This window comes from Furipterus horrens, unplaced genomic scaffold (genome assembly GCF_987537825.1).
Source record: "Furipterus horrens unplaced genomic scaffold, mFurHor1.1.pri manual_scaffold_4, whole genome shotgun sequence".
In the NCBI taxonomy this organism is placed as follows: Eukaryota; Metazoa; Chordata; class Mammalia; order Chiroptera; family Furipteridae; genus Furipterus; species Furipterus horrens.
The window spans coordinates 43,369,448-43,394,878 of NW_028327174.1; the positions used below are offsets into that span (position 1 = coordinate 43,369,448).

At 36.6% G+C, this 25,431-nt stretch overlaps 1 protein-coding gene across 1 annotated transcript in view; it reads left to right on the top strand.

Annotated features, from left to right (window-relative positions):
* The first annotated feature begins 779 nt into the window (after positions 1–779).
* The window catches only part of CNTN1 (contactin 1), a 133,960-nt gene continuing 109,308 nt past the window's right edge, over positions 780–25,431 (top strand). The window contains exons 1-8 of the mRNA XM_090273022.1: positions 780–988; positions 4,699–4,798; positions 4,950–5,131; positions 14,918–15,042; positions 15,699–15,816; positions 19,635–19,785; positions 24,333–24,460; positions 24,767–24,942. Coding sequence (XP_090129148.1) covers positions 832–988; positions 4,699–4,798; positions 4,950–5,131; positions 14,918–15,042; positions 15,699–15,816; positions 19,635–19,785; positions 24,333–24,460; positions 24,767–24,942 — 1,137 coding nt within the window. The 5' untranslated portion in view covers positions 780–831. The remainder of the gene's footprint in view (positions 989–4,698; positions 4,799–4,949; positions 5,132–14,917; positions 15,043–15,698; positions 15,817–19,634; positions 19,786–24,332; positions 24,461–24,766; positions 24,943–25,431) is intronic.

Consider the following 25,431-nt stretch of genomic DNA (forward strand, 5'->3'; position numbering starts at 1 on the left):
TTTCATTTAGTTCATTTGGCCCTGGCTGGTTTAGCTCAGTGGATTGAGCGTCGGCCTGCGAGCTAAGTGTCGCTGGTTCGATCTTCCAGTCACATCAGAGAAGGAAAACTCTGACTCCAAAAAACCTCCGCTGCCTTGCGGCATACCTCTTCAGGGGAAGGGCTAAGGGAGTAAACCCCAACAGAAAATCCGGAGCCGGAGTCCCTAAGGCGGTTTGACGTTGTAGTCAACACCGGCAACTCCTGCGGCGCACCTGAAGCCAAGCTGTATTGACTCCGTCTTTCCCTTGGACCCTTCAGCTGCGAAGAGAGGGGGGGTCTGCTGCATGGGCAACAGCAGACCCTCCATATCACCCTGCCCAGGCTCTGTAGCTTCAGCGTCATCGCAAGATGTCGATTCAACACGGGAGGAGACAGATACCGTGTCACTCCCGAGTCGGACTGCACAACCATTCTCAGCGGTGCAGATAGACTCTTGAGAAGCTACACCATCGTCTCTCGAGACGGACGGCTGCCGACGACGACATTTAGTTCATTAGTGGAGTAGAATAATATTAGTAGTCCTTAAAATAATTGAGAGAGAGAGAGGTATAATTGCTTAGCACCATGCTTATATTTACTCGAATTATAGTAGCTTTTACAAAATTGGCATTTTGTCTTGGCCTACTTTCAACATATGATCTACAATAGCCTAGATTAGATGATGGGCTAGCTTATTACTAGAAAACAAAGTATTTGCTTTCGGAGAAGTTTAATATTGAGTAGACAATTTTTTTTTCTAGATGATCTTAGCTACCGCTGGCTTCTAAATGAATTCCCTGTATTTATCACAATGGATAAACGGAGATTTGTATCTCAGACGAATGGCAATCTCTACATCGCGAATGTTGAGGCATCAGACAAAGGCAATTATTCCTGCTTTGTATCTAGTCCTTCTATTACAAAGAGTGTATTCAGCAAATTTATCCCTCTCATTCCACTACCTGAACGTAAGTATTTTATTTGTTATATTCTGTTTTTGCAAGGTTTTCTGCTTATGGAATCCTTGCAGTGATAAAAAGAAATGTCCGGTGGGGAGATGAACTGTCTGATCAGTCAGAGAAAACAGAAGATGCACACTTTTGACAGTATGGATCCTTCCTTACTCTTCAATGGAGGTGATTTACATCATAAAAGTACCGTAAGATGGCAGAGCTCTGACTGGTTGCCTCTAGTTCAGGGAATGCAAAAAACCGACTCATTAGCCAAATACCAGTACAGTCATACCTTGGTACTCCTTGGCTTCAGAACTTGTAAAACACGGTACCCATCACATTTTGATGAGAAAATAATGTTTCAGTACTTGCTCAGGACTTGTCGCACGTGCTAGAAATTGTATGAATCACAATGCAGTCCCTCAAGAGAAGATGCTTCATCATTCGGTACTACTCCGTGTTGGCACTAATCTGAGCTCCGGAACGAATTAAAAATGAGTATCAAGGTACTACTGTATATTAATTACGAGGGGAATCATTGGCATCTGCCTATTTTCATGGCCATTTCCACTTCTTATTAAGTTCATGAAAGAGAACAAATAATTAGATTTAAAACTGAATTATTACAGAATTAGGGAGAAAAAGGCAGTTGGATTAATTTGATATTTTAAGGAACTATTTACATGAAACAAATCAATATATGGATTGCCCTTCAGATAAAAATAATTAGCATATGTATTACTACTGTGGAATCATATGCCATAACCACTGACATACCTGACTCTTTTCCCAGGCTCCAATTAAGCTACTACCCCTTTAAAAATAAATCATTTCCTGAGAAAAGCAGATGGCAACATATTTGCTTACTTCACATAGTTTTTATCTCAGGCATGCTGCTGCACTCATATCACTGAGTTCAAGCTTCTGAGGAGTTACTGGTTTCTTTGTTGGCAGATTTAGGTTTGTTTTCTGCCCCTACCCTTCAGTAGGGTATGATAATGGAGAAAATGTCATCCTGTCACTGTGATTCCATTTTTATTACTCTCCTCAAGATAGTGATCATGTGTTTGGTATTCAATAAATACCTTGGACTTTCTGGTTCATTTCTTTTCTCCCCAATCTTAGTAGTGCTGACTTAAGAAATGCCCAAACCTATAGGGAATTTTTATAAGAGTTTATTTGAGCCAAACTGACTACATATGCTGGGGGCAAGATCTCAAATGCTACAGAAAATAACAGTTCTGAAGTTTCTTTTATGCATTTGAGATTAAGGAGAGAACAAAAAAGAAGGTGGGAGGACAAAAGGCTGAGAGACTGGACTGCAGGATAAACAGATTATATGCTTTCATAAGGGTGGTTAAACCTTCCAGGGGTGTCACTTCTGACATCTCAAAGGTGCATTAGCTGCAGGACAACAATGGACAGGGCTGACTTAAACACCTCTCACTAAAGAAGTTTTAGGCCTGGGGCCTAACTATCCACCATGACCTGCTTAGTTAGGAATTTATTATCAAATCACCCTATGAAGTTACTTTCTATAGAGCCCTTTTATTTCCTTCCATAGTAGATACTCTCACACACTTCTTCACAGAGTTAAAAAGAGCCATGAAATACAAACTTCTTTAATTTTCCTCTTGCTCTTCCCCAGATATTTAGCTTCTATCTATTTCTGACTTTTTAACTTGGTGAGAGAAGTGTATCTCCTCATGTTTAAGCTAATTCCAATAGTTGTTTTGATTCATACCCCATTTGACTTTAGGGATTTAACATCACTTACTTTCTTTTCTGAATCTTCAAGCTCTCCTCCATTCTTTTCCCTCCACAGATTCTCTTGTACTCATTGCAAACAATCTTGAGTAATCAAAACAACTTTTTATTTGCTAAGTCCAAAGGAAGCTTTTCAGTCTGATTCTGTATGGTCGCTTCAGCCTCTCTTGAACACTCCCTTCCTTACCTAATTTTCCTGACTCCTTCCTCTCTTTCTTTATCTCCCACTTGCCTCCCTGACAAGTTCTATGCAGTATCCTTCACCAGATCTTTCTCCTTCTTGTATTTCACTCTAGTCTTTTTCTGGACATTCTCACTCATTTATACCCTTCAACAGTAGCCCCATGCAGATGGCTCCCAATTTGCATTTCCCAGACTTTCCTCTGTGTTTAGAGCCTTTAATTCCTGACCTCCTAAACTTTTCACACAGAAGGTTCTCAAAAACATTCATCAAAATATGTTCTCTAAACTTCTTCTGGTGTTCTTATCTTATTTATCAATCTCACTATATTTCTACTGCCTCAGGGTAACATTCTTAATGAACTCCTCTCCTTCCCTCATCTTCAGGACAGTGAATTCAGAGGTTCTCAATTAACATGTAACCACTTGGGAAGTCTGAGGAAAAGATAGAACCCAGAGATGCTGATCCAGCAGGCCTGGGGTGTGATCCAGGAATCTGCAGGATCCACCAGCATCCCAGGTGATTCTGGAGAATGGAAATTTAGTTTATACCTTGAGAAAACATTGATCCAAGGGGCAAGTCCTCTTGATTCTGCCTCTAAAACATAACTTGGATCTGTTTTACCCTTTCTGTTCCCACTGCAACTGCCCTAGGACAGACCCTCATCGTTTTTTTCTAAATTTGTGAAACAACCTCCCTTAGACCTCCGACTCTACTCTGTATTTCTCTTCTCCATGCTGCACCTTTTAAAACTGCCACAAGGTCTTCTACCTAAACCCAAGGTAAGATTCGTATTACTTCTCTTACCAAAACCCATTGGCAGTTACCACTGGGGAAATCAGTTTTAAAATAGTTAATATCACAGTTATAATCCTTTGAGTTTGTAGGTTCAAGCTCATCTTCAACTACATATACTTCAACATCATTTGAATTGCTGGACTTTTTATAAAAAGTTTCCTACACAGTCCTGAAACTTTGTTGTAATATGCTATTTCCTCAACCCCTACTAATCCAGTTCAAATGCCTGTCTTACCTGAAATTCCCGTAGCCACTTACTTCCAGTAATGTTTCTCGGCTGCTACTTCTTTAGACCATTTATTTTTATTTTGGCTCATATTTCAGGTCATTGTGTATATCTTTGTCTCCTTAGCATTATATAGTGTAGAATAGACACTTACGTGTGATCCTAAACAATGTATTTAGCCTTTCTGAGCCTATTTCTTCCTCTGTAAGAGAGTAATACATCTTTTAGGATTGAAATGTTACATAAATTAAATAAAATACCTCTATTGGTGAGTGCCGTTATGTCTAAATAGGCACTTCTTTTTTTCACTTTTTCCTCCCCTCTTTTCAACATATTTCCCCCTTGCCCCATTCTGCATGGGCACTTTTTTCTCCTTTTTCTCTTTTCTGCTTTCCTTTCTTCCTTTTTTCCCTTTTCTTTTCTTCCTAAGTCCTATATAAGAGATGGCACAATGTTTTACACATATATTTGATGCTTCCTAAAGACTAATTTTTTCAGTGACTTGAATCAGATTTATTTATGCAGCTGTCAAAATGAGCCAATATGATTGGAAGTTCTTGATAAAATTTGTACTTTATAAATAATATGCATTAACCAGTGAATCTATACATTGTGACATGATCAGATATTTTTCAAGAACTGTATAGAGAAAAGCCATCTATTAGTGAATCAATTCTAATCCTATAAAAAAATCACAGTATTAAAAAATTCTACTTAGTAATTCATTGATGTTTTTGTTTTTCTTAATATTAGGAACAACAAAACCATATCCTGCTGATATTGTAGTTCAGTTCAAGGACATATATGCATTGATGGGCCAAAATGTGACTTTAGAATGTTTTGCCCTTGGCAAGTAAGTACATGTTTTATTAAGGTATATAGAAATACATTAATTTTTGCACTGTTTTTGGAAATAAATGATGTAAATGTTTAGTTATACACATAAACACAAGATTGCCTCCTGAGCATTGTGAACCCTTACCTCTTGTGTCTCCTATTTACAGTCCTGTTCCTGATATCCGGTGGAGGAAGGTGCTGGAACCGATGCCAAGCACTGCCGAGATCAGCTCCTCTGGGGCTGTGCTCAAGATCTTCAATATTCAGCTAGAAGATGAAGGCACGTATGAATGTGAGGCTGAGAACATTAGAGGAAAGGATAAACACCAGGCAAGAATTTATGTTCAAGGTAGCTATATTGTCTTAAGTTTTTATAAATTTTATTAACATTCTATTTACAGCCATTTCCATACTTGAAATACAAGTCTAGAGTAATTAATAATTTAACAACAGTGATATATATATTACATTATGCAAAACCATGAAATATTTGTCTTATGTCTCATTAAGTCACACATGACTTACATATATCTGACCAATCATCATCATTCCCCTCTAAACCCCCTCAACTCACTCATCTCTCTGCTTTGTCTGACTACCTTTGCAAAAGCTAAGTGTGAAAAAATCTAGCTCTCTGCCTCTCAGTGCCTAAACCCAGGAACTTGAATATGACTCGAGATAAACACTACCCTGCTGATTAATTCATTTCAAGTAATTCATCCTGAACTTTTAGTTAATCTTTCATGTTACCTGACAATTATCCTACCTTTCCCCAGGTCCACTTACTCTCCCAATCTCTTAGTTGAACATTTCATGCTTTCATGATTCGCTTCAAACCTGTAACACCTCCTCTTCCAACCTTGTTCTCAGCTGATAACTTGGCTTGCTGTTGTACAGAGAAAATGGAAGTAATGTAATTAGAACCTTCACATCCTCCCACCCCACATCTACCCAACACCTGCACCTCTACCCATATCTCCTACTACCATAAATTCAGTTGTTGAGGCCAGCACCCCCATTTGTGTGCTAGATTCTACCCTTTTACCTACTTAATGCTATTGTCCCAGAAGTACCCTCTCCTTACAGCATAAGCAATTTCTTTTTCTTCACTAGGTCATTCCCATCAGTGTATGCTGCCTCTGTTTTTTCCTTCTTTAAACTCTTTTTTAACTGTTCCATTTTTTTCTTGTTGTCTCCCCTAAAAAAAGTAATACAAATCTTGATAGATTTGTCTCTACTCTCTAAAAATGGTGCCTCCATCTTTTCTCACTTAAATATACTCTAATTCGATCCTTACCCCCATTTCTCCACTGAAACCTCTGTTTTTCTGATCACTGATGACATCCATTGGCTAATGCTGTGGTCAGTTTCAGCTGTGTCTTTCCTGATCCCACAGTCAATGACTTCCTCTTCCATGATTCCCTTTCTGTGTTTCCTTCCCATCTGGAATCCACATTTTGTTAATGTCCTCGTACACCACTCTCACTCTTCTCTGAACTCCATGACCTTCTAACATTGGAGCTATCAGGGTTTAGTCTTTGAACCTCATTTTTCAGTACAGTCATGAAATTCAGACCCAGACATGTTCTCCGCCCTCCAGACTTGTATATCTAATACTCAAACCACTCTCACTTGATATGTATCAAGTGTACATGCTTGGCCTCCTGAAGGGAGAAAAATTCTGTTCAGGACTCTTACGTCTTTTAAATACAGCTGTCACTCCCTGTCTGGTTTCTAGAGTTCATATATTTAGATTGGTTTTAATTCAACACATTAAGCAATCTACCCTTCAGGTTCTCAGCAGAGTAGAGTTCTTAACTGTCTAATATATAATTCCTTAGAGGAATCAAGGTGACAGAGCAGATATTTATAGGAGGTAATGTGAGGAAACTGCTGTTTCCCCTTTACTAATGATGCATGGTAAGTTTTATCTTTCAGTCTAATCAGACAAGAAGAAAGTTACATAATTAAATCATATATAGGATGTATCAAGCTGACAAAATTATTAATTCTTCTCATTTTATTTTTAATGTTACAAGGCAAGAATGGTGTTGATATGCATATTTTATGTATTGCTGAGATTGTATACAAAAATAAAGTGTTTAATTAATATAACATATTATTCATATTTATTTTTATTTATTTTTATTTTTTCAAGTACAACTTTCCTTTTATTTATTTATTTAAATGTTATTTTCTTGATTTTTCAATTACAGTTGTCCCATTTTTCCCCCATTGCTCCCCCCCACCCAGTACACCCCTTCTCCCACAATGATATTCCTCCCCATTGTCCATGTCCATGAGTCCTCCATACACGTTCCTTGACTACACTCTTCCCTTACTTATCCCCCTTCTCTCCCTCCCCCTCCCCCCTATTGGCTGTTATTCTGCTCCTTGTCCTATTTAGTTCGTTTGTTTGTGTTGTTCTTTAGTTTCCTGTATTAGGTGATATTATATGGTATTTTTCTTTCTTTGCCTGGCTTATTTCACTAAGTATAATTCTCTGTAGTTCCATCCATGTTGTCGCAAATGGCAGGAGTTCCTTCTTTTTTTCTGCTGCATAGTATTCCACTGTGTAAATGTACCACAGTTTTTTGATCCACTCATCTACAGATGGGCACTTAGGCTGTTTCTAGCACTTAGCTATTGTAAACAGTGCTGCTATGAACATAGGGGTGCATAAGTTCTTTTGAATTAGGGTTTTAGGATTTTTCAGGTATAATCCTAGCAGTGGAATCACTGGTTCAAAAGGCAGTTCCATTTTTAGTTTTTAGAGGTAATTCCATACTGTTTTCCATAGTGGCTGCACCAGTCTGCATTCCTACCAACAGTGCAGTAGGGTTCCCGTTTCTCCACATCCTCGCCAGCACTTGCTGTTTGTTGATTTGTTGATGATGGCCATTCTGACTGGTGTGAAGTGGTATCTCATTGTGGTTTTTATTTGCATCTCTCTGATGGCTAGTGATGTTGAACATTTTTTCATGTGTCTATGGACCTTCTGTACATCCTCTTTGGAGAAGTGTTTGTTCAGTTCCTTTGCCCATTTTTTAATTGGGTTGTCTGTTTTCTTGATGTTGAGTCATATAAGCTCTTTATATATTTTGGAGATCAGTCCAATGTCTGAGATATCATTAGCAAATATGTTTTCCCATATGGCTGGTTTCCTTTTCATCTTGCTGATGTTTCTTTGCTGAGAAGAAACTCTTTAGTTTGATGTAGTTCCAATTGTTTATTTTTTCCTTTATTTCTCTTGCCTTAGGAGATGTATCCATGAAAATATTGTTATGTGGGATACCTGAAATTTTCCTGCCTATGTTTTCCTCTAGGACTTTTATGGTGTCACGGCTTACATTTAAGTCTTTCAACCATCCTGAGTTTATTCTCATGTGTGGTGTAAGTTGGTGTTCTAGTTTCATTTTCTTGCATGTCCCTGTCCAGTTCTCCCAGCACTATTTCTTAAAGAGGCTCTTCTCACTCCATTTTGTGTTCCTTCCTCCTTTATCAAATATTAGTTGACTGTATAGTACTGGATTTATTTCTGGGCTCTCTATTCTGTTCCACTGATCTATATGTCTGTTCTTATGCCAGTACCAGACTGTTTTGATCACAGTGGCTTTGTAGTATTGTTTGATGTCTGGTATCGTGATTCCTCCTGCTGTGTTCTTCTGTTTCAAGATTGCTTTTGCTATTTGGGGTCCTTTTTGGTTCCATATGAATTTTTGGAGGATTTGTTCTAGGTCAGTGAAATATGTCATTGGTATTTTAATAGGGATTGCATTGAATCTGTAAATTGCTTTGGGTAGTATGGCCATTTTGATGATGTTGATTCTTCCCATCCAAGAACATGGTATTTGCTTCCATTTATTTTTATCTTCCTTAATTTCTTTCTTCAGTGGTACGTAATTTTCAGAGTACAGGTCTTTTATCTCTTTGGTTAAGTTTACTCCTTGGTACTTTATTTTTCTTGTTGCTATAGTAAATGGTATTTTCTTTTTTGTCTCTGTCTCTGATATTTTATTGTTAGTGTACAGAAATGCCTTAGATTTCTGTATATTTATTTTGTACCCTGCTATTCTACCAAATTCACTTATTATATTGAGTAGTCTTTTAGTGGAGTTTATAGAGTTTTCTATGTATACTATTATGTTATTTGCATATAATGATAGTTTTACTTCTTCTTTTCCAATTTGGATGCCTTTTATTTCTTTTTCTTGTCTGATTGCTGTGGCTAGGACTTCCAACACTATGTTGAATAGGAGTGGAGAGAGTGGGCAGCCTTGTCTTGTTCCTGATTTTAGGGGGAATGCTTTCAGTTTTTGTCCATTTAGTATGATGTTGGCTTCAGGTTTCTCATATATAGCCTTTATTATGTTGAGGTATGCTCCCTCTGTTCCCATTTTGCTGAGTGTCTTCATCATAAAAGGGTATTGTACTTTATCAAATGCTTTTTCTGCATCTATTGATATGATCATGTGATTTTTGTCTTTCATTTTGTTTAAGTGATGTATTATATTTATTGATTTGCATATATTAAACCATCCTTGCATTCCTGGGATGAATCCCACTTGATCATGGTGTATGATCTTTTTGATGTATTGCTGGATCTTGTTTGCCAATATTTTGTTGAGGATTTTAGCATCTATGTTCATCAGTGATATTGGCCTGTAGTTTTCTTTCCTTGTTGTGTCTTGACCTGGTTTTGGGATTAGGGTAATACTGACTTTATCGAAAGAGTTTGGGATTTTTCCCTCTTTTTGGATTTTTTGGAATAGTTTGAGGAGGGTAGGAGTTAGTTCTTCCCTAAATGTTTTGTAAAATTCATCTGTGAAGTCATCCGGTCCAGGGTTTTTGTGCGCAGGGAGATTTTGGATTACTGTTTCAATTTCCTTCTTTGTTATTGGTCTGTTGAGACGTTCTACTTCTTCTTGATTCAGTTTTGGAAGGTTATATGTTTCTAGAAATTTGTTCATTTCTTCTAGGTTGTCAAATTTCTTGCCATACAGTTGTTTGTAGTAATTTCTTATAATCCTTTGTATTTCTGTGGTATCAGTTGTGATTTCTCCTTTTTCGTTTCTGATTTTGTTTATTTGGGTCTTCTCTCTTGTCGATTTTGTTTATTTTTTCAAAGAACCAGCTCCTATTTTTGTTGATCTTTTGAATTGTTTGTTTGGTCTCTATGTTATTTAATTCTGCTCTGATCTTGGTGATTTCCTTCCTTCTTCTTGCCCTAGGCTTTGTTTGTTGTTGTTCTAGTTATTGTAGCTGTAGGGTTAGATTTTTTATTTGAGATTTTTTTATCCTTTTCAGATATGCCTGTATTGCTATGAACTTCCCTCTTAGGACTGCTTTTGCTGTGTCCCATAGGTTTTGGGCTGTTGTGTGTTCATTATCATTAGTTTCCAGAAATTTCTTGATTTCTTCTTTGATGTCATTGTTAACCCATTCATTATTTAATATCATGTTATTCATTCTCCATGAGTTTGGATGTCTTTGATTTTTTTCTCTAAGGTTGATTTTTAGTTTCAAGGCATTGTGGTCTGAAAGATGCTTGATATGATTTCAATATTCCTGAATTTGTTGAGGCTTGTTTTGTGTCCTATCATGTGGTCTATCTTTGAAAATGCCCCATGTGCATTTGAAAAGAATGTATATTTTGCTTCTTTGGGGAGAAAAGTTCTATGTATATCAGTTAAGTCCATGTGGTTTAGTATGTTGTTCAATGCCTGTATATCCTTGGTGTTTCTTTGCTTTGAAGAGCTGTCTGTTGTTGATAATGGTGTGTTAAAGTCCCCTACTATGAGTGTCTTACTGTTAATATCCTTCTTATGGTCTTCTAGTATTTTCTTTATGTATTTGGGTGCTCCTATGGTGGGTGCATATATGTTTATCCGTGTTATATCTTCTTGATGGATTGTTCCCTTCAGTATTATGAAATGTCTTTCTTTGTCTTTTTTTATTGCCCTTGCTTTGAAATCCGTTTTGTCTGATATGAGGACTGCTACTTCAGCTTTTTTTTTTTTCATGTCTGTTTGCTTGGAATGCTTTTTTGTATCCCTTTACTTTCAGTCTGTGTAAATCTTTTGTTTTGATATGTGTTTCTTGTAGGCAGCAAATATGTGGGTCCTGTTTTCTTATCCATTCCATTACCCTATGTCTTTTAATTGGAGCATTTAATCCATTTACATTTAAGGTTATTATTGACATGTATTTATTCATTTCCCTTTGTAACTGTGTTCCTCTCCTCTTTTTTTCTTCTTTTTCTTAAAACATTCCCTTTATCATCTCTTGCAATACTGGCTTAGCATCTCTTGCAATACTGGTTCTTTTAGTCTTCCTTTGTCTGTGAAACTCCTTATTTCACCTTCCACTTTGAATGAGAGCCTTGCTGGGTAGAGTATTCTTGGTTGTAGGTCTTTGTTTTTCATTGCTTGAAATATTTTTGACCATTCCCTTCTGGCTTGTAGTGTTTCTGTTGAGAAATCGTTTGATAGCCTTATCGGAGCTCCCTTGTATGTTATTTGCTGTTTTCTCTTGCTGCTTTTAGGATTCTCTTTTTATCTTTGAATGTTGCCATTTTAATTATGATGTGCCTTGAGGTGGTTTTTTTGGGGTTCCTCTTCATTGGAACTCTCTCTGCTTCCTGAACTTGCATAACTTTTTCTCTCATCAGGTTGGGAAAATTTTCTGTCATTATTTCTCCTATCAGCTTTTCTATTCCTCGTTCTCCTTCTTCTCCCTTTTTAATTCTAATGACTCAGGTGCTGTTCTTCCTCATGCTATCCTGTAATTCCCTTACATCTTCTTCATACTTTTTCAATCTTTTTTCATTTTGTTGTATTGTCTGGGAGTTTTTTTCTACATTGTCCTCTAACTCACTAATCTGATCCTCTGTTTCATTTAGCATGCTTTTGATTGCTTCTACTGTGTTTTTCAGTTCAGAGATTGTATTCTTCATTTCTTTCTGGTTCTTGTTAATAGTTTCTATGTCCTTTTTTATTCTGGTGTAGTTCTCTGTAAGTTCCCTGTAATTTTCTTGGAGCTGTCGGTAACTTCTTTGGAGGTTGTCATAGTTGTTTTTGAGGTTTCCGAGCATATTGAGCTTCTTCACCACCATTGTTTTGAATTCCATATCTGACATTTGGGCTATGTCTATTCCATCTACCTCTCTTTCTGGGGATTCCTCTTTTCTTTTCATTGAGAGGTTGTTTCTGCATCTTACCATGTTGGATACTTCTTGTTTGTTTTTGTTTTTTGGGTTTGTCTGCTTTGACTTCCCACCTTTGTGGTATGAGATTCTTTATAGGAGATCTGGGGGTTTCAATGGTACAGTCTCTTTGATCTCCTGAGCCTGATGTTCTTGGGTTACCCTTTATGTCATTTGTTTATGCTGTCTGGTTATATTTCAGATGCTCTTTGGTGAGATCTCCCCTCTGGCTAGTTGACTGAGAGTCACTCTGTCCACTTTGTCTTGAGTTCTTTTGTGGAGATGCTGTTAAAAACATAAACACACAGCCCAGGCAGGAAACACACACCCTCAAAAATATCCCCCACCCTCTCTCCCGCTATCGTCAGCAAATGAGGCAGTATGAATATAAATGCAGAGAGGTTAGGGCTTTTATACTATAGGAAGAATAGATAAGAGTTGTTTTTAAAGAGGAATAATATAATTTTTTGAGAGAGGGGATGATAGATTAGAAATGGTAGCAAGTAGTGTCAAGACTATGCAAGACAGTAGGTAATATTTATATTGTATGTTAATAATAGTAAAAGAAAAAGAGGGAAGAATGCAGAGTATAGTAAGAAAGTGGAATTGTATAGTATTAGATTTATATAGTAGTTATATTCTATTCATTTAGTGTGAAAGGGAGGCTAAACAAAACAGACAAACAAATAAACCAAAATTAATAAGGAAGGATGAGAAGGAGACATGATATGAAACAAATTAAAGAGATAGTTTAAAATTATTTTAAAATAAAAGTAAAAATTAAAATTAAAAAATAAGAAATTAAAATAAAATAAAATACAAATAAAAAACCTAAAATAGAAATAAAAATTTAAAAATATATATATACAAAAGGAAACTTTTTACTCAGTTCAGCCTTTGAGTGTCATCTTCTTTTTCTGGATCCACATCTGGTCTAATGAGGTTGGCCAGAAATTCCTGATCTTTGCAGGTTTGGCGCCTGTTTGGAGCTGGCCGGGGAGCTTGTGCATGCGCTAGCGTCAGGCCTGCTGAGACGTGCCCTGGGAGTTGGTCTCTCGCCCCTTGGGATGGGCCCCCGGACACTTGTGCACAGTGGAAGTGAGCGTCTGTGAGTCGCTGCCACCCGCTGTTCCTGCGCCCGCCTGGGCGGGCACGAGCAGAGCCCGCGCAAGTGGTCTGTGCTCTGGCTTGGCGCCCACTGGGGCTGGCCAGGGGTGTCTGCACAAGGTCTTCTGCATGCCCAGCGGACCCTCTCTGCGTCCGTTAGGGCACTGATCTTATGTCTGTTGGGGTATGTCCAAGGGGCACCTGGACGCACCGCCCCACGCACCTGGGCCAGTGAATGAGGGCACTTCCCTGTGCGTGCCCGCACAATCCAAGGGGAGGGTTGGGGAGTGGGCGAGCACACTTCTGCACCTGCGCTCCTCCAGAATGTCCTATCACCCCCAACCTTTCCTCTCCTCTCCACAGTTCACAAGAGAAAAATATAAAGGAAAATCACATTCACATTCTCACATGCACAGCAGTACGCTGTTTCTTGTCTTTCAGCGCCAATGCCACCTGGTCCAGTCCTGTCTCTGCCAGCGGGCAGAGATCCACTCTCCTCCCGATTCCTCTCTGGGGAAGCCTGTGGTCGCCAAAAAGCCTTTGTGTACTTCCAGCCGCTGCTCGGGGAGCCACCCCAGTCAGAAATCCCATCTCATCCCTTTTTCCTCAGCTATCCTAACCAAACATGTAGTTCCCAGATGGTTTTCTCTAATCCAGCAGTGCCAGAGCTCGACTCCTGCCAGTGTCCAGTTGCTCACTGAGATGTTCTGTCTGCAATTAGCCCAAACTGCAGACGGGTCTCAGGAGCCAGAAAGCGCAGCCTCCCCTCACTCCTCCACCATCTTCAACCCCTGTCCATATTTATTTTTAAAATTATCTTCATATATTACAGACAAAATGGAATGATAAGTGAAAAATACACTAAATTATATTGTATGTACTATAAAAATTCAGATGTATAAAACTATATATATACATACACACACACACACACATGCACACTCATACAATGTTGATGGAGTTTGGTGAGATCATAAAAATGTTTTTTGTTGTTGTTATTCCTTTGTTATTTATACACATGAAATAATTTATATAAGATATATTTATTAATTGGGTCATAAAGTGAATAGAATTAAAGTTATTTTCAAAGAAAATTAAGTACTATTTTCTACTTATGATCCTCTCCTATCTATTTTACATTAATATACATCTGTTTGGGCTACTTAAATAACAAGTACTCAAACTAGATTATCATACTGTTTGTTTGCTCTCTAGAAATATTATTTTGGGTGGGGAAATTTCTAGAGTTTTTAAAAGCTCTTAATAGATCAAATCTGCTGTTGAGACTGTGATCAATTTCTCTCAGTCATAGATTTCACCACTTATAGCTTCTATATGCAGTTTCTAATATCTCAAGTGTATTTAAGTGTTCAAGTCATGCTACAGAGCATTCTAGCCAAAGTTATATCAAAAGATAAATAGTATATGCTGAAAGAGTGGGAAAAAAATGAAGGTTTATCCCCAAAGGGAGGAGATAGTATCATAATCAATTAAGACATAATTCTTTAAAATTTTGTAACTTTGAAAGATTTATGTTACAAATATGGATTATTTTACTGCTATTCATGCATTAGCTTTCTAATATAACATGGTTCACAAATAGAAAAATAATTATAAATTGAATTATAGTTAACTTATGCTATAATATAGGATAAAATTTACTTGCAGACCTATGAAAATTCACTTTCAATGGCTCACACATTGATTTTATGGCACATACAACAGATGATATAATAAAGGTCAACAAAGGGTAGTATTCGTACTCAAGATTATGATGGATGTTGAGAATTACATTTGGCATTTACAATGTCCTTTACTCTTTAGCATTTCCTGAATGGGTGGAACATATTAATGACACAGAGGTGGATATAGGAAGTGATCTCTACTGGCCTTGTGTGGCCACAGGGAAGCCCATCCCTACTATCCGATGGCTGAAAAATGGATATGCGGTATGTACATTCAAGTGCTTTGCAGTTCTTGAATCCCATGTTCAGGCAACATTTGTGGGTGGTCCTGGGATAAATATAACAGGAGAGCCAATAGAGTAAGGGGACCTGAGTCCTGCTAGACAAAGTTTCTTTAGAAAAGCAAACAAAAAATTGAACATAGATTATCTTCTTTCAGCTTAAACAACTTTCTGCAATCTTATGTCTACCTTCTCTTTCTCTCCTTATTTTTCCTTTGTTTCATTTGTATCCCTCTTCTTGCTCATCCGTCTCTACTACCTGATTTTTGTCCTTTCTTTCTTGCCACTGTTTTCCCGACCCCACAGAAACAAAGGTAAGAGTGAAGGTCACCTATCTTTAGCCCTGGGGACAAGTAGCAGCAGTGGGGCCCTTCTCTACTTCCCACTGTAATCTCCCAGCTGAGCCAAGAGGGAAAAAAGTGGACTCCCAGCTCTGTAGCATGAATAGAACAAGAGCCACTGGGCATGGTAAGTGGGTTTTACTTCCCCATGCCATGAACACCCCACTTCACTCAACTTGGTTAACAGTGGGGGAAGAATAATGTATCTAAATGAGGAGACAACGAAGCCCATACCTAAATGAAAGTGTTTCTGTTAAAGTTTATCGAGAAAGTGCGTTTTCCTTTGTGTTCTTTTCAGTATCATAAAGGAGAATTGCGACTCTATGACGTGACTTTTGAAAATGCTGGCATGTACCAGTGCATAGCTGAAAACACATATGGAGCTGTTTATGCAAACGCAGAGTTGAAAATCTTAGGTCAGTATCATTTCTGGTTTCTGTTAACATTCAACAAGAAAGCAACACATTAAAAAATGATCATAGGGTATATATAGATCATATTTGACTTCATGTTATAATCTGGAATTGTTGAAATTAAAAACTTTTAAAATGTGGTTTGGACTAGAATGTTATTGGTTTTTTTTCTTCCTTTCATTAAGGAACAATTAATAAATTTGAGCTAACACAGATGATAATAGTTTAAAATTTTTAACGGTAAAGAAAACTTTGTGCTAATTTTTATAAATCTTGTTTCCCCCTACATCTGGGTAGTTAAACAGTTGCCTGAATCACATAGTGATGATGAATGTATTCATATGCATGTGACCCTGCCTCAAAGAAGGAGTCTTTGAACTTGGTAGCTATATCGGTCCCTGGGTCTCATGCCCTACAGTTGCTGTGTAAAAACTTCAGGACATTCTTCAAGCTCCTTACCCCATGCTGACTTCTACTTTTCATATTGCTTTTTACTTCTCCATGAAAAATGAAACCCTTTGAAATAGATTATTTCAACTTTCCATCCCTCATTCAAAACTATATAAACTGTTACTTCACTAGCCCTTTTATTTCTTCATCCAGAGGAAAACACTTCTGTCTTCTTCTGTCCAAAAATAATTCCTTTACTTCTGTCCTATACTCATTCTTTTTAATTTACTCTGATACTTTATTCTTGGTACACCAAAGGGAAATGCTTTAAACATTGCTATCACTACAAATTTAGTGACACTAAAAGGATATGAAAGGAAATTAGATAAAGGTAAAAAAGCATTAAAGAAAACATGCTTTAAAAATATTGAGGTCCTCTTAATTTTAAATTTTCCTGCCACTTATTATAGTGTGAGGATCTCATTCAATTTCTTCTTCCCCAAGTCAAAATGTCATGGTAATATATTTAATCTGGTTTATTTGGATATTAAGCAAAAGTTCAGGCTTAGTCTTCATACCATATTACTTTGGTGTGGCATGCAATAAAAGCATTTTGACTCTTGGAGAAGATATGAGATGAATTTTAATATTTTTCAAAATATAAACTTTATTTTTTGTTAAAATTTCTTATTTATCATAATACATTAGAAAAGCATATGAATATTTAATAGCCCAGGCTGAAAATCTATATTCAAGCCTTAAATCTTTAAATCATTTAGTGACTATTAATTTAGAAATTAAGAAATTTGAGCATTTTTAAAGCAATGTTCCTGGGCATCTTTATATTAGTCTCAAACTATACTTGTTTATTATCTTTAGGAACCTCTCTCTCCTTTCCTTAGTTGTCTGGTTTATTTATTTATTCATCTACCAAATATTTGTTGAGTACTTACTCTATATCAGATACTATTTTATCAGTCAGTCAGTCAGCAGCCGTCCGTCTCGAGAGATGATGGTGTAGCTTCTTAAGAGTCTATCTGCACTGCCGAGAATGGCTGTGCAGTCCGACTCGGGAGTGACACGGTATCTGTCTCCTCCCGTGTTGAATCGACATCTTGCGATGACGCTGGAGTGTCCTCTCCAGTGAAGCTGAAGCTACAGAGCCTGGGCAGGGTGATATGGAGGGTCTACTGTTGCCCATGCAGCAGACCCCCCCTCTCTTCGCAGCTGAAGGATCCAAGGGAAAGACGGAGTCAATACAGCTTGGCTTCAGGTGCGCCGCAGGAGTTGCCGGTATTGACTACAACGTCAAACCGCCTTAGGGACTCCGGCTCCGGATTTTCTGTCGGGGTTTACTCCCTTAGCCTTTCCCCTGAAGAGGTATGCCGCAAGGCAGCGGGGGTTTTTTGGAGTCAGAGTTTTCCTTCTCTGATGTGCCCTGACTGGAAGATCGAACCAGCGACACTTAGCTCGCAGGCCGACGCTCAATCCACTGAACCAAACCAGCCAGGGTAATACCTCTAAAACTCCCACCTGGGCCAAGGAACACACTTGCAAGCCCCACAGCCTTCTGGGGGCTTTCCCGTAGAACAGCATCCTCAACTTTCTCCTCTCTGTAGAAACACCTAGAGAGCTTTGTAAACCGGCACCAAACCGAACAAGGCAGACAGTGAAATCACTGTCTTATCACTATTTTATATAGGCCCAGTAAAGAATGAAAAGCACAAAAAAATGCATATCTTCTTCTTAGTTGGGTGAAAAACGTTCCTTTATTCCTCCCCACTGTTAAAATATATGGGCCCTGACCAGGTAGCTCAGTTGAATAGAGAGTCTTATGAATATGCCAAGGTTGTGGGTTTGATCTCCAATCAGGACACGTACAAGAAGCAACCAATGAATGCAAAATGCAACAAATCAATCTCTCTCTCTTAAAATCAATAAATAAACAAATAAATGAATAAATGGGAACATTTAGATTCTGTCCCTTGAAATTCAAATATTAAATGAGTATGAAGTTATTTTGATAACCATACCACATCTACTATTTCATTAAAGCTGAACTTACCAAGAAATATGATCATTTTTAGGCTTTAAATATAATCCTGTTAAATTTTGTCTCATATTTTACATGTATTATACCACCCCATAATATTTATTGAGCCTATACAAAATACCACACATTGAATTAGGTGTACAACCAGTTGGTTAGTTACTTTGTTTACTTGTCAACTATCAAAACTCAGACTAAAGAAACAATAGGATAAACTAAATCTTTGCTGTAAAAAACACTTCCCTAAGCCCTTGCTGTAAAAAGCAGCCAGAGCAATAGCAACTCTGGGAGCTTGTTAGAAGTGCTGAATCTCAGGCCTACGACAGACCTACTGAATCTATATTTTGCCAAGGTCTTCAGATGATCTTGATGCGTAGACAAAATCTGAGAATCACAGGACTAGAGAATGAAGAGGCAAGATTTGGATCTAGATATACTTAGACCTAAAAAAGGCTTCAGAAAGGACACAGTTGTGGATGATTGGAATGTATAGAAATCAGTGGATAGAATCACCCTGGATTCTGCTAATAGACAAGAAGATTAAGAAAGGAGCTAGACATAGGAACCCTAGAGAAAATTAGAGCATACCATCAATGGAGTAACCTTTTATGAGACTCTATATCCTGTTTCCATAATTACTTTTTGTTTATTGAGGTAAGGATTAACCTCAGGTGAGTCATGCACTCCTCAATTAATTGGATTCATTATTCTCCAGATGACAGGGCTCTCTCTGTTTATTTTGGCATCTCATAGTATCTGCACCCAGTTGGTGTTCAGTAAATGTTTGTTTAATGAAGGAGTCATATTGCTTAATGAAAAAGCATATTTACAATCACAAGGAACTAGAATCAAATGTGAACCCTACCTGATACTGCCTGTGACACTTTTGGCAAATTATGTAATTTTAATAGATATCACTTCTCTCATTTGTAAACTAGGAACAGTTCATTTACAGTGTGGTTGAGTGTATTGATTATGACTATACATAATCATTAAAGATGGTGCTTAATTTCCTCCAGTCTTTCAGTTAACTTGTCTTATGCAATTTAGTCAAAACAATTGAACTATATATGTTACCCTCAAGGTAAATATGTATACAGTATTTGATTATAACTAAATCTTATGATAGATAATCCAGTTTCATGAAGAATTATATATTCAAAATTGATGGATTTTATGATAAGTTAAATATGCCTCCATAAAGTTCTTAAATAAAATAAAGAGGTGTTAGTATTAGGTATGAAGTGTCCTTTGGTCATAGCTGATAATATTGGGTGAAATTAATCTTTTCTGTTGATCAGTAATCAAAAAGACATAAAAGATGTATAGATTTTTTTTTCTTTTTAGTAAGAGAGAAAAGTAATAATTTATTTTCTTTTAGCTTTGGCTCCAACTTTTGAAATGAATCCTGTGAAGAAAAAGATCCTGGCTGCTAAAGGTGGAAGGGTTATAATTGAGTGCAAACCTAAAGCTGCACCAAAACCAAAATTTTCCTGGAGTAAAGGGACAGAGTTGCTTGTCAATGGCAGCAGGTCAGTTGAAAAACTATATATCCAATTGGAATTCACTATTTGGGGAAGTTTATTTTACAGAGGACTTGTTTTCATATCAATAATGTAAATGGTATTTGTTCCAACTTTTCTCCACAGAAGATACTTTAGTTCTAAGAAGAAGAGAAATACCCAACATTGTCAGTATCTATTATAATCAGAATTTTATTTTTAGGTGTCTATAATTTATAAGGAATTTAGAAAATTGAAACTCAGATTCTTGGTATTTCCCAAGGCCACAGAAATAATGAACAATAAGAAATAAAATAGGATTTCTTTAATTTATTTTTCCCCTCACAAGGGTATCTATATCCATTGATAGTTGATTAAATTTTATATAATTAATCTATTAAATATTCCAGTAAGAAAATAAAAAGATGATGTTAAAGTACAAATCATCTCTTCCCATATTCTTAAGTGAACAGGAACTTCTTGTCCTCCTAATAAGTAGGTCATCTACCAATGTTTTGGTTGCCTTGGGAAAAAACAAAAAGCATGTGACTTGCATAGATTATATACATATAAAAACCTCAGTAAATGCTTTCTGTAAGTTTCCAGAAGAAACTATGGTTACATTGGGTACTAAAGTTTAGAGAGGAGAAAATCAGGATGGGAAATAGGAGGGATGAAATGGAAGTTGGGGACAGGAAATATTCTAGGCAGTGAGAACTGCATGTGCAAAGGCCGTAGGGTAGAGAGTATAGATGTGTAAGGAATCCAGAAACTAAAATCAATGTGGCTTGTCTTTAGAGGTAAATGGAAGAGAATTTTAAGAGATGAGAAATAGTAAGCCAGATCATCAATAACAATGTTTTATATGCTAAGGGGCTTGGGCTTTCCTAAGAGTTATGGAAATCTGACTAATTCAATAAAGGGGGTAAAATGGTCATTATCATTTCTATTTTGATGTATCTAAAGCCTGGAAAGGTTAAAGTGACCTTCTGAAAATATATGGATTATCTCCAAATCAAAAAAGAGAGGTGGGGTGCGAGGGAGGGGTTGTGCAAGAACAGTAGTTGCTTCCTTGAACACATTAACTTACAGTTAATATGTCTGACTAACAGTTATTATGAATTTAACAAAATGATACTAGAAGAATCAATGAGAAAGGAAGAGCCAGTTAGTTCAATTTGCTGCTGAAACATTAATAGTCTGACAATGAACCATGCAGAGGCTGATGAAAGGGGAGTCCCAGTTTTTGGTACTCAGTCTGAAAGCAACTTACGGTGTAGCATTGATTATTGCCTACCCCTCACCCCCCACCATTAGCTCTCAGCCTTTAATTTTAAAAGTTTGCTTCACTTCTAATGAGGACCAATATTATTTGTCTCTCCAACCAAGGATGTATCTGAACCATGTTTCATGGACTTGTTTTTCTTAAATACCACCGTGTTCAAAAAAAAAAGAAGAGAAAATCTGCTTCCTAAAATGTTACTATTTTAGTCCTGTCACAATACTGTTAAAGTCTTTGAATTAAATTGTATTTCTTTTTTAGGAAAGGATCTTTAAATCCAATTGTGTTCACTACTTTAATCCATTAATATCTTGGTTATTTCAGTATCACTTTATAATTGATATAGTATTTCATGTAACTATAAGTTTGAATATTATAAAATAGTATGTATGAAGAAAAGTTAAACTAATAAGCTATTTTTAGAGAAATAAAATTTCTGTTGAAAAATAATATTCAAAGAGTAACTGAATAACTGTCTTTAAGCATAACTATAATTTTATTCTGATTAATATGGTTATAAAAAAGTGGTTCCACATTACAAAGTTATTTCTGTTCCTGGTTAGTGGTTTGTAAGATGGTTTATGCAATATTTGCAATCAGTAGGGAGGAGACATCTTGATAAATTGTAATTAAGTTCTCAATTATATGATTTTATTTTGGACTAAAATCATATACATTCTCCCACAGAATTTCTTTGTAGTTGTTCATTCATCTGTCATTGACTGCTATCCTCTATAAAGTAAACTTTACCTGAGCTGTTATGGGAGAGGATCTGTGAGATTCTTTTCTGCTCCACAGTTGGTATGCTTTAACAATTACTAAATAAGATGGAAATTATCTTGTAGTAAATTTGACAAAAATAAGTGAGTAATTTATTAAAAACCAGACAGTGCCTGGTTTGTCTGATTTATGTTATCTATATCATGGTATCTGAAAATAAGAATAAGATATGGGAGTTTACTCAACATTGACTTAAGAATAAGGACTACTATTACAAAAAAAAAAAAAAAAAAGACATGGTCCCTACATATTCTGACTAAAAATTAATTTTAATGCCATGGAAGAACTTCTGAAAGTATAAATGAAATCAGTGATACAAGGAAGTATACCTTTTAAAGATGATAAAAATCAATTGAGAGCTAATATATTTGAGAAAACTAAGAAATTAGTGTGGAGTCTAGAAAGAATAATGGTTGCTGTTGTTTGCAACTTTATTACAATTTTTATTGCTTTCTTTGAAAAATAATTATATGGAACTGGGGTAAAATATTGACTAAGGACTTAAACTAGAGCTCGGTGAGAAAAAATGAGGCATGTTAGTGATGGTATTGTGTTAATATGGAACTACAAAAAGCAAATTAACAGTATAGGAAGAAACACGAAACAGATGTATTAATGGCAATGCCTCAGAGAGCAAACAGAGAAGACAGCAGGTGGATGATGGGGCTGGCAGCCATCCGACCAAGATGCAGGTCTTCCTGCAGACGAGGAAGAGAGGGAAGGCAGGAGAGCGGGGTGGAAATGACTGAGACTGCAGTGCAGATCTACGAGAGTATGTTAAGGCCACTGGAGAATCCTCTAGCTAAAAATACCCATCCAAGGAGTCTGGTACCTTCCAGGAAAAGGCCTGCCTTAACGTGCCTCCCAGGTTCAGTCATTGACTGAGAGTTGCCTGTGGAAAGTTGGTCTTGGTTCAAGCAGTGATGGTTTCTGAGGGGTCTGAGGTGGTGGACCAATGACATCCCTGACAGTTGGAGAACTTAGAAGCACATTGTCAAATCTTCCACAGTATCAAATAGTTGTGTTCATGTTTTTATTATTTTGTTGCTACATTTCTTCTTCATGAAGCAGAAAGTACTCTGTCATGAACTTAATTTGGAACTGGATAAAGAAAGGAAAGGAAATACTAGAATATATTATTGGTGGGAAATCTTATATGGAGACTTTTATTAGTAAGGTAGATATGTAGTATTTTTTCCTTTATCTAGCACAGCCCTTATCATGAAATATATGAAGAATTGTTGACATGTGTTGTGCAAAGCTTCAGAGATTAAGTTTTTGAAAATGATACTTTTAATGAAGCATGTATCCAGTGACAGTTAATTCAATATTGAATCTAAGTGCAAGGTGTTATATAATAAATATCTTTTATATATATATTAAAGTTATATATAATGAGTTTTTGGCCTCTAGCCTCTAAGAAAGAGGCAGACAGGGATAAGGAATGGATTTAGGTTCTGTTCAAAGAAGAATTTCCTATATATTTGTTTTGAAGCTGTTTACTATGGCGGGTTTTAGAATATCTTTCTTTAAAGGATCCTAACAATAAAATGTTTGTATTTTTCTGTAACCATGAAAATGTCAGTCTGTCCTAACTTCAAAGTCTGAATTGAAGTCTTGAGGTTTAAAAGTCATTTTATGGTGGCATATGGAAAACCACTTGCTTAAATTAAATTCCATATAGCTTATTCACTCAAAAAAAAAAAAAAAGATTGATTGCAGGACTATTTAGTGATCAGTGTCTTACTACATAATGTGTTCCTGGCACACACAGAAGTTTTTTTTTTTTTTTTCTTTTTGTTTATGGATACCTTACTTTGGAGACATGGCCTCATATAAAGCAGATAAAAATTCTTGACATAAAGATATTATTGTCTGATGGAAAGATAGGTTAATGAGTAAAACTAAAGTATGTCAGATGAAATATATGTTAAGAAAAAGTCTGGAAAGAGGGATAGTATGGGGAATGCCAAGACAGCAGTGCCTGGTGGGTGTGTGCATGTGTGCAATGCTAACTAGAATTATCAGGGCAATCTTTTGAAAGTGCAGAATCCTGAAGGACAGGAGGTGCAAACTGTGAAATTGTCCTGGGCCTAAAAGGGCAATCAGAGGACTGTGGTTTTCACCATGTGTGAGAGGCAAAGTCACTGGATGGTTCTGAGCTATCACGTGACATCACTGAGCAGAAGAGTGACATGATATGACTATGTCATTTATGTCTTCATGTCTGGCTGACATGGGGAAAAGATATAGAGAGACCACAGTAAGAGCAGGAAGCCAATTAGACACGACTGCAATAGTCCAAGAAACAAGACGGAGGTGGCGACTTGTCAAGGCTGAGAAGGAATATTATAAACAAAGGCTACCATGTTTTCACTTTAAAAATCTCACTGTCAACTAATTTGTATAAAATGTACTAATCAAATGATATTAGTGTCTATAATCTTAGACAAAAAATAATAAAGTATTTCATGAAGTTAATTTTATGAATTAAGTACTTTTCCCATTTGTGTAGAACACTCATTTGGGAAGATGGAAGCTTGGAAATCAATAACATAACAAAGAACGATTTTGGTAACTATACGTGCTTTGCAGAAAATAACAGAGGGAAGGCTAATAGCACTGGGACTCTTGTTATCACAGGTAAGAAAACATTTGATTAAAATTGTTTCTTTTTTAGTTTGACATTGATGCATTTCTGATATACTGTAAGATATGGCTCAGTGCTAAGCTTCTAAGGAAGTCACCATATTGTTAACTTTCTATTTAAGGAAAGAAAAAAAACGCTGGGTAATTCTCTTGCTTGATGAAATTGTTCCCAGAATTTGATTTTAAAAACATCATATTTGTTTGTACAGAGAACTAAAAACACATTTATGTTTATTCCTTTAACGTAGCAGATAATATTTTCTTGAATTGTGCCTTACTCTTTTACCTAAAAACGTGCAGATCCCACACGAATCATACTGGCCCCCATTAATGCTGACATCATAGTTGGAGAAAATGCCACTATGCAGTGTGCTGCTTCCTTTGACCGTGCCCTGGATCTCACGTTTGTTTGGTCCTTCAACGGCTATGTGATCGATTTTAACAAAGAGAACATCCATTACCAACGGAATTTTATGGTACGTGTTTTAAGTTTTATCTTATTAGCATCCCAGTGACCCCATGTGTCTGCACTACGAATCTGTTACTATAATCATTACATGATACTGAAAAATAGACAAAAACAGTGTATCATGGGTCTCCTTAGGTTAATCAGAGTACTCCTGAACCTTTCTGAAAAATGGCTAGCCCTGAGGGTTTTGGTAGAAATATTAATCAATAAATATTCTTTATGGTTTAGTTCCATTTTCCCCTTAATTAGAATGTAATTTTTATATTGATATACTACAATCCTCACATTAACATTAAATATTAACTTTAAATGAGGTAAGAGCATAAAACTTATTCTTTGTTAAAATAAGACATTTTCTTTATCGTTTGAGGGTAAGAAATAGACTATATATATATCAAAAAAAGGTCTAGCCATTGTTATATAATGAGAATGGTTTGCACAACATTGATGTAACCTGTCAGCCAAAGAAAGTGGACTAAGCCAGTAGAGCAACAAA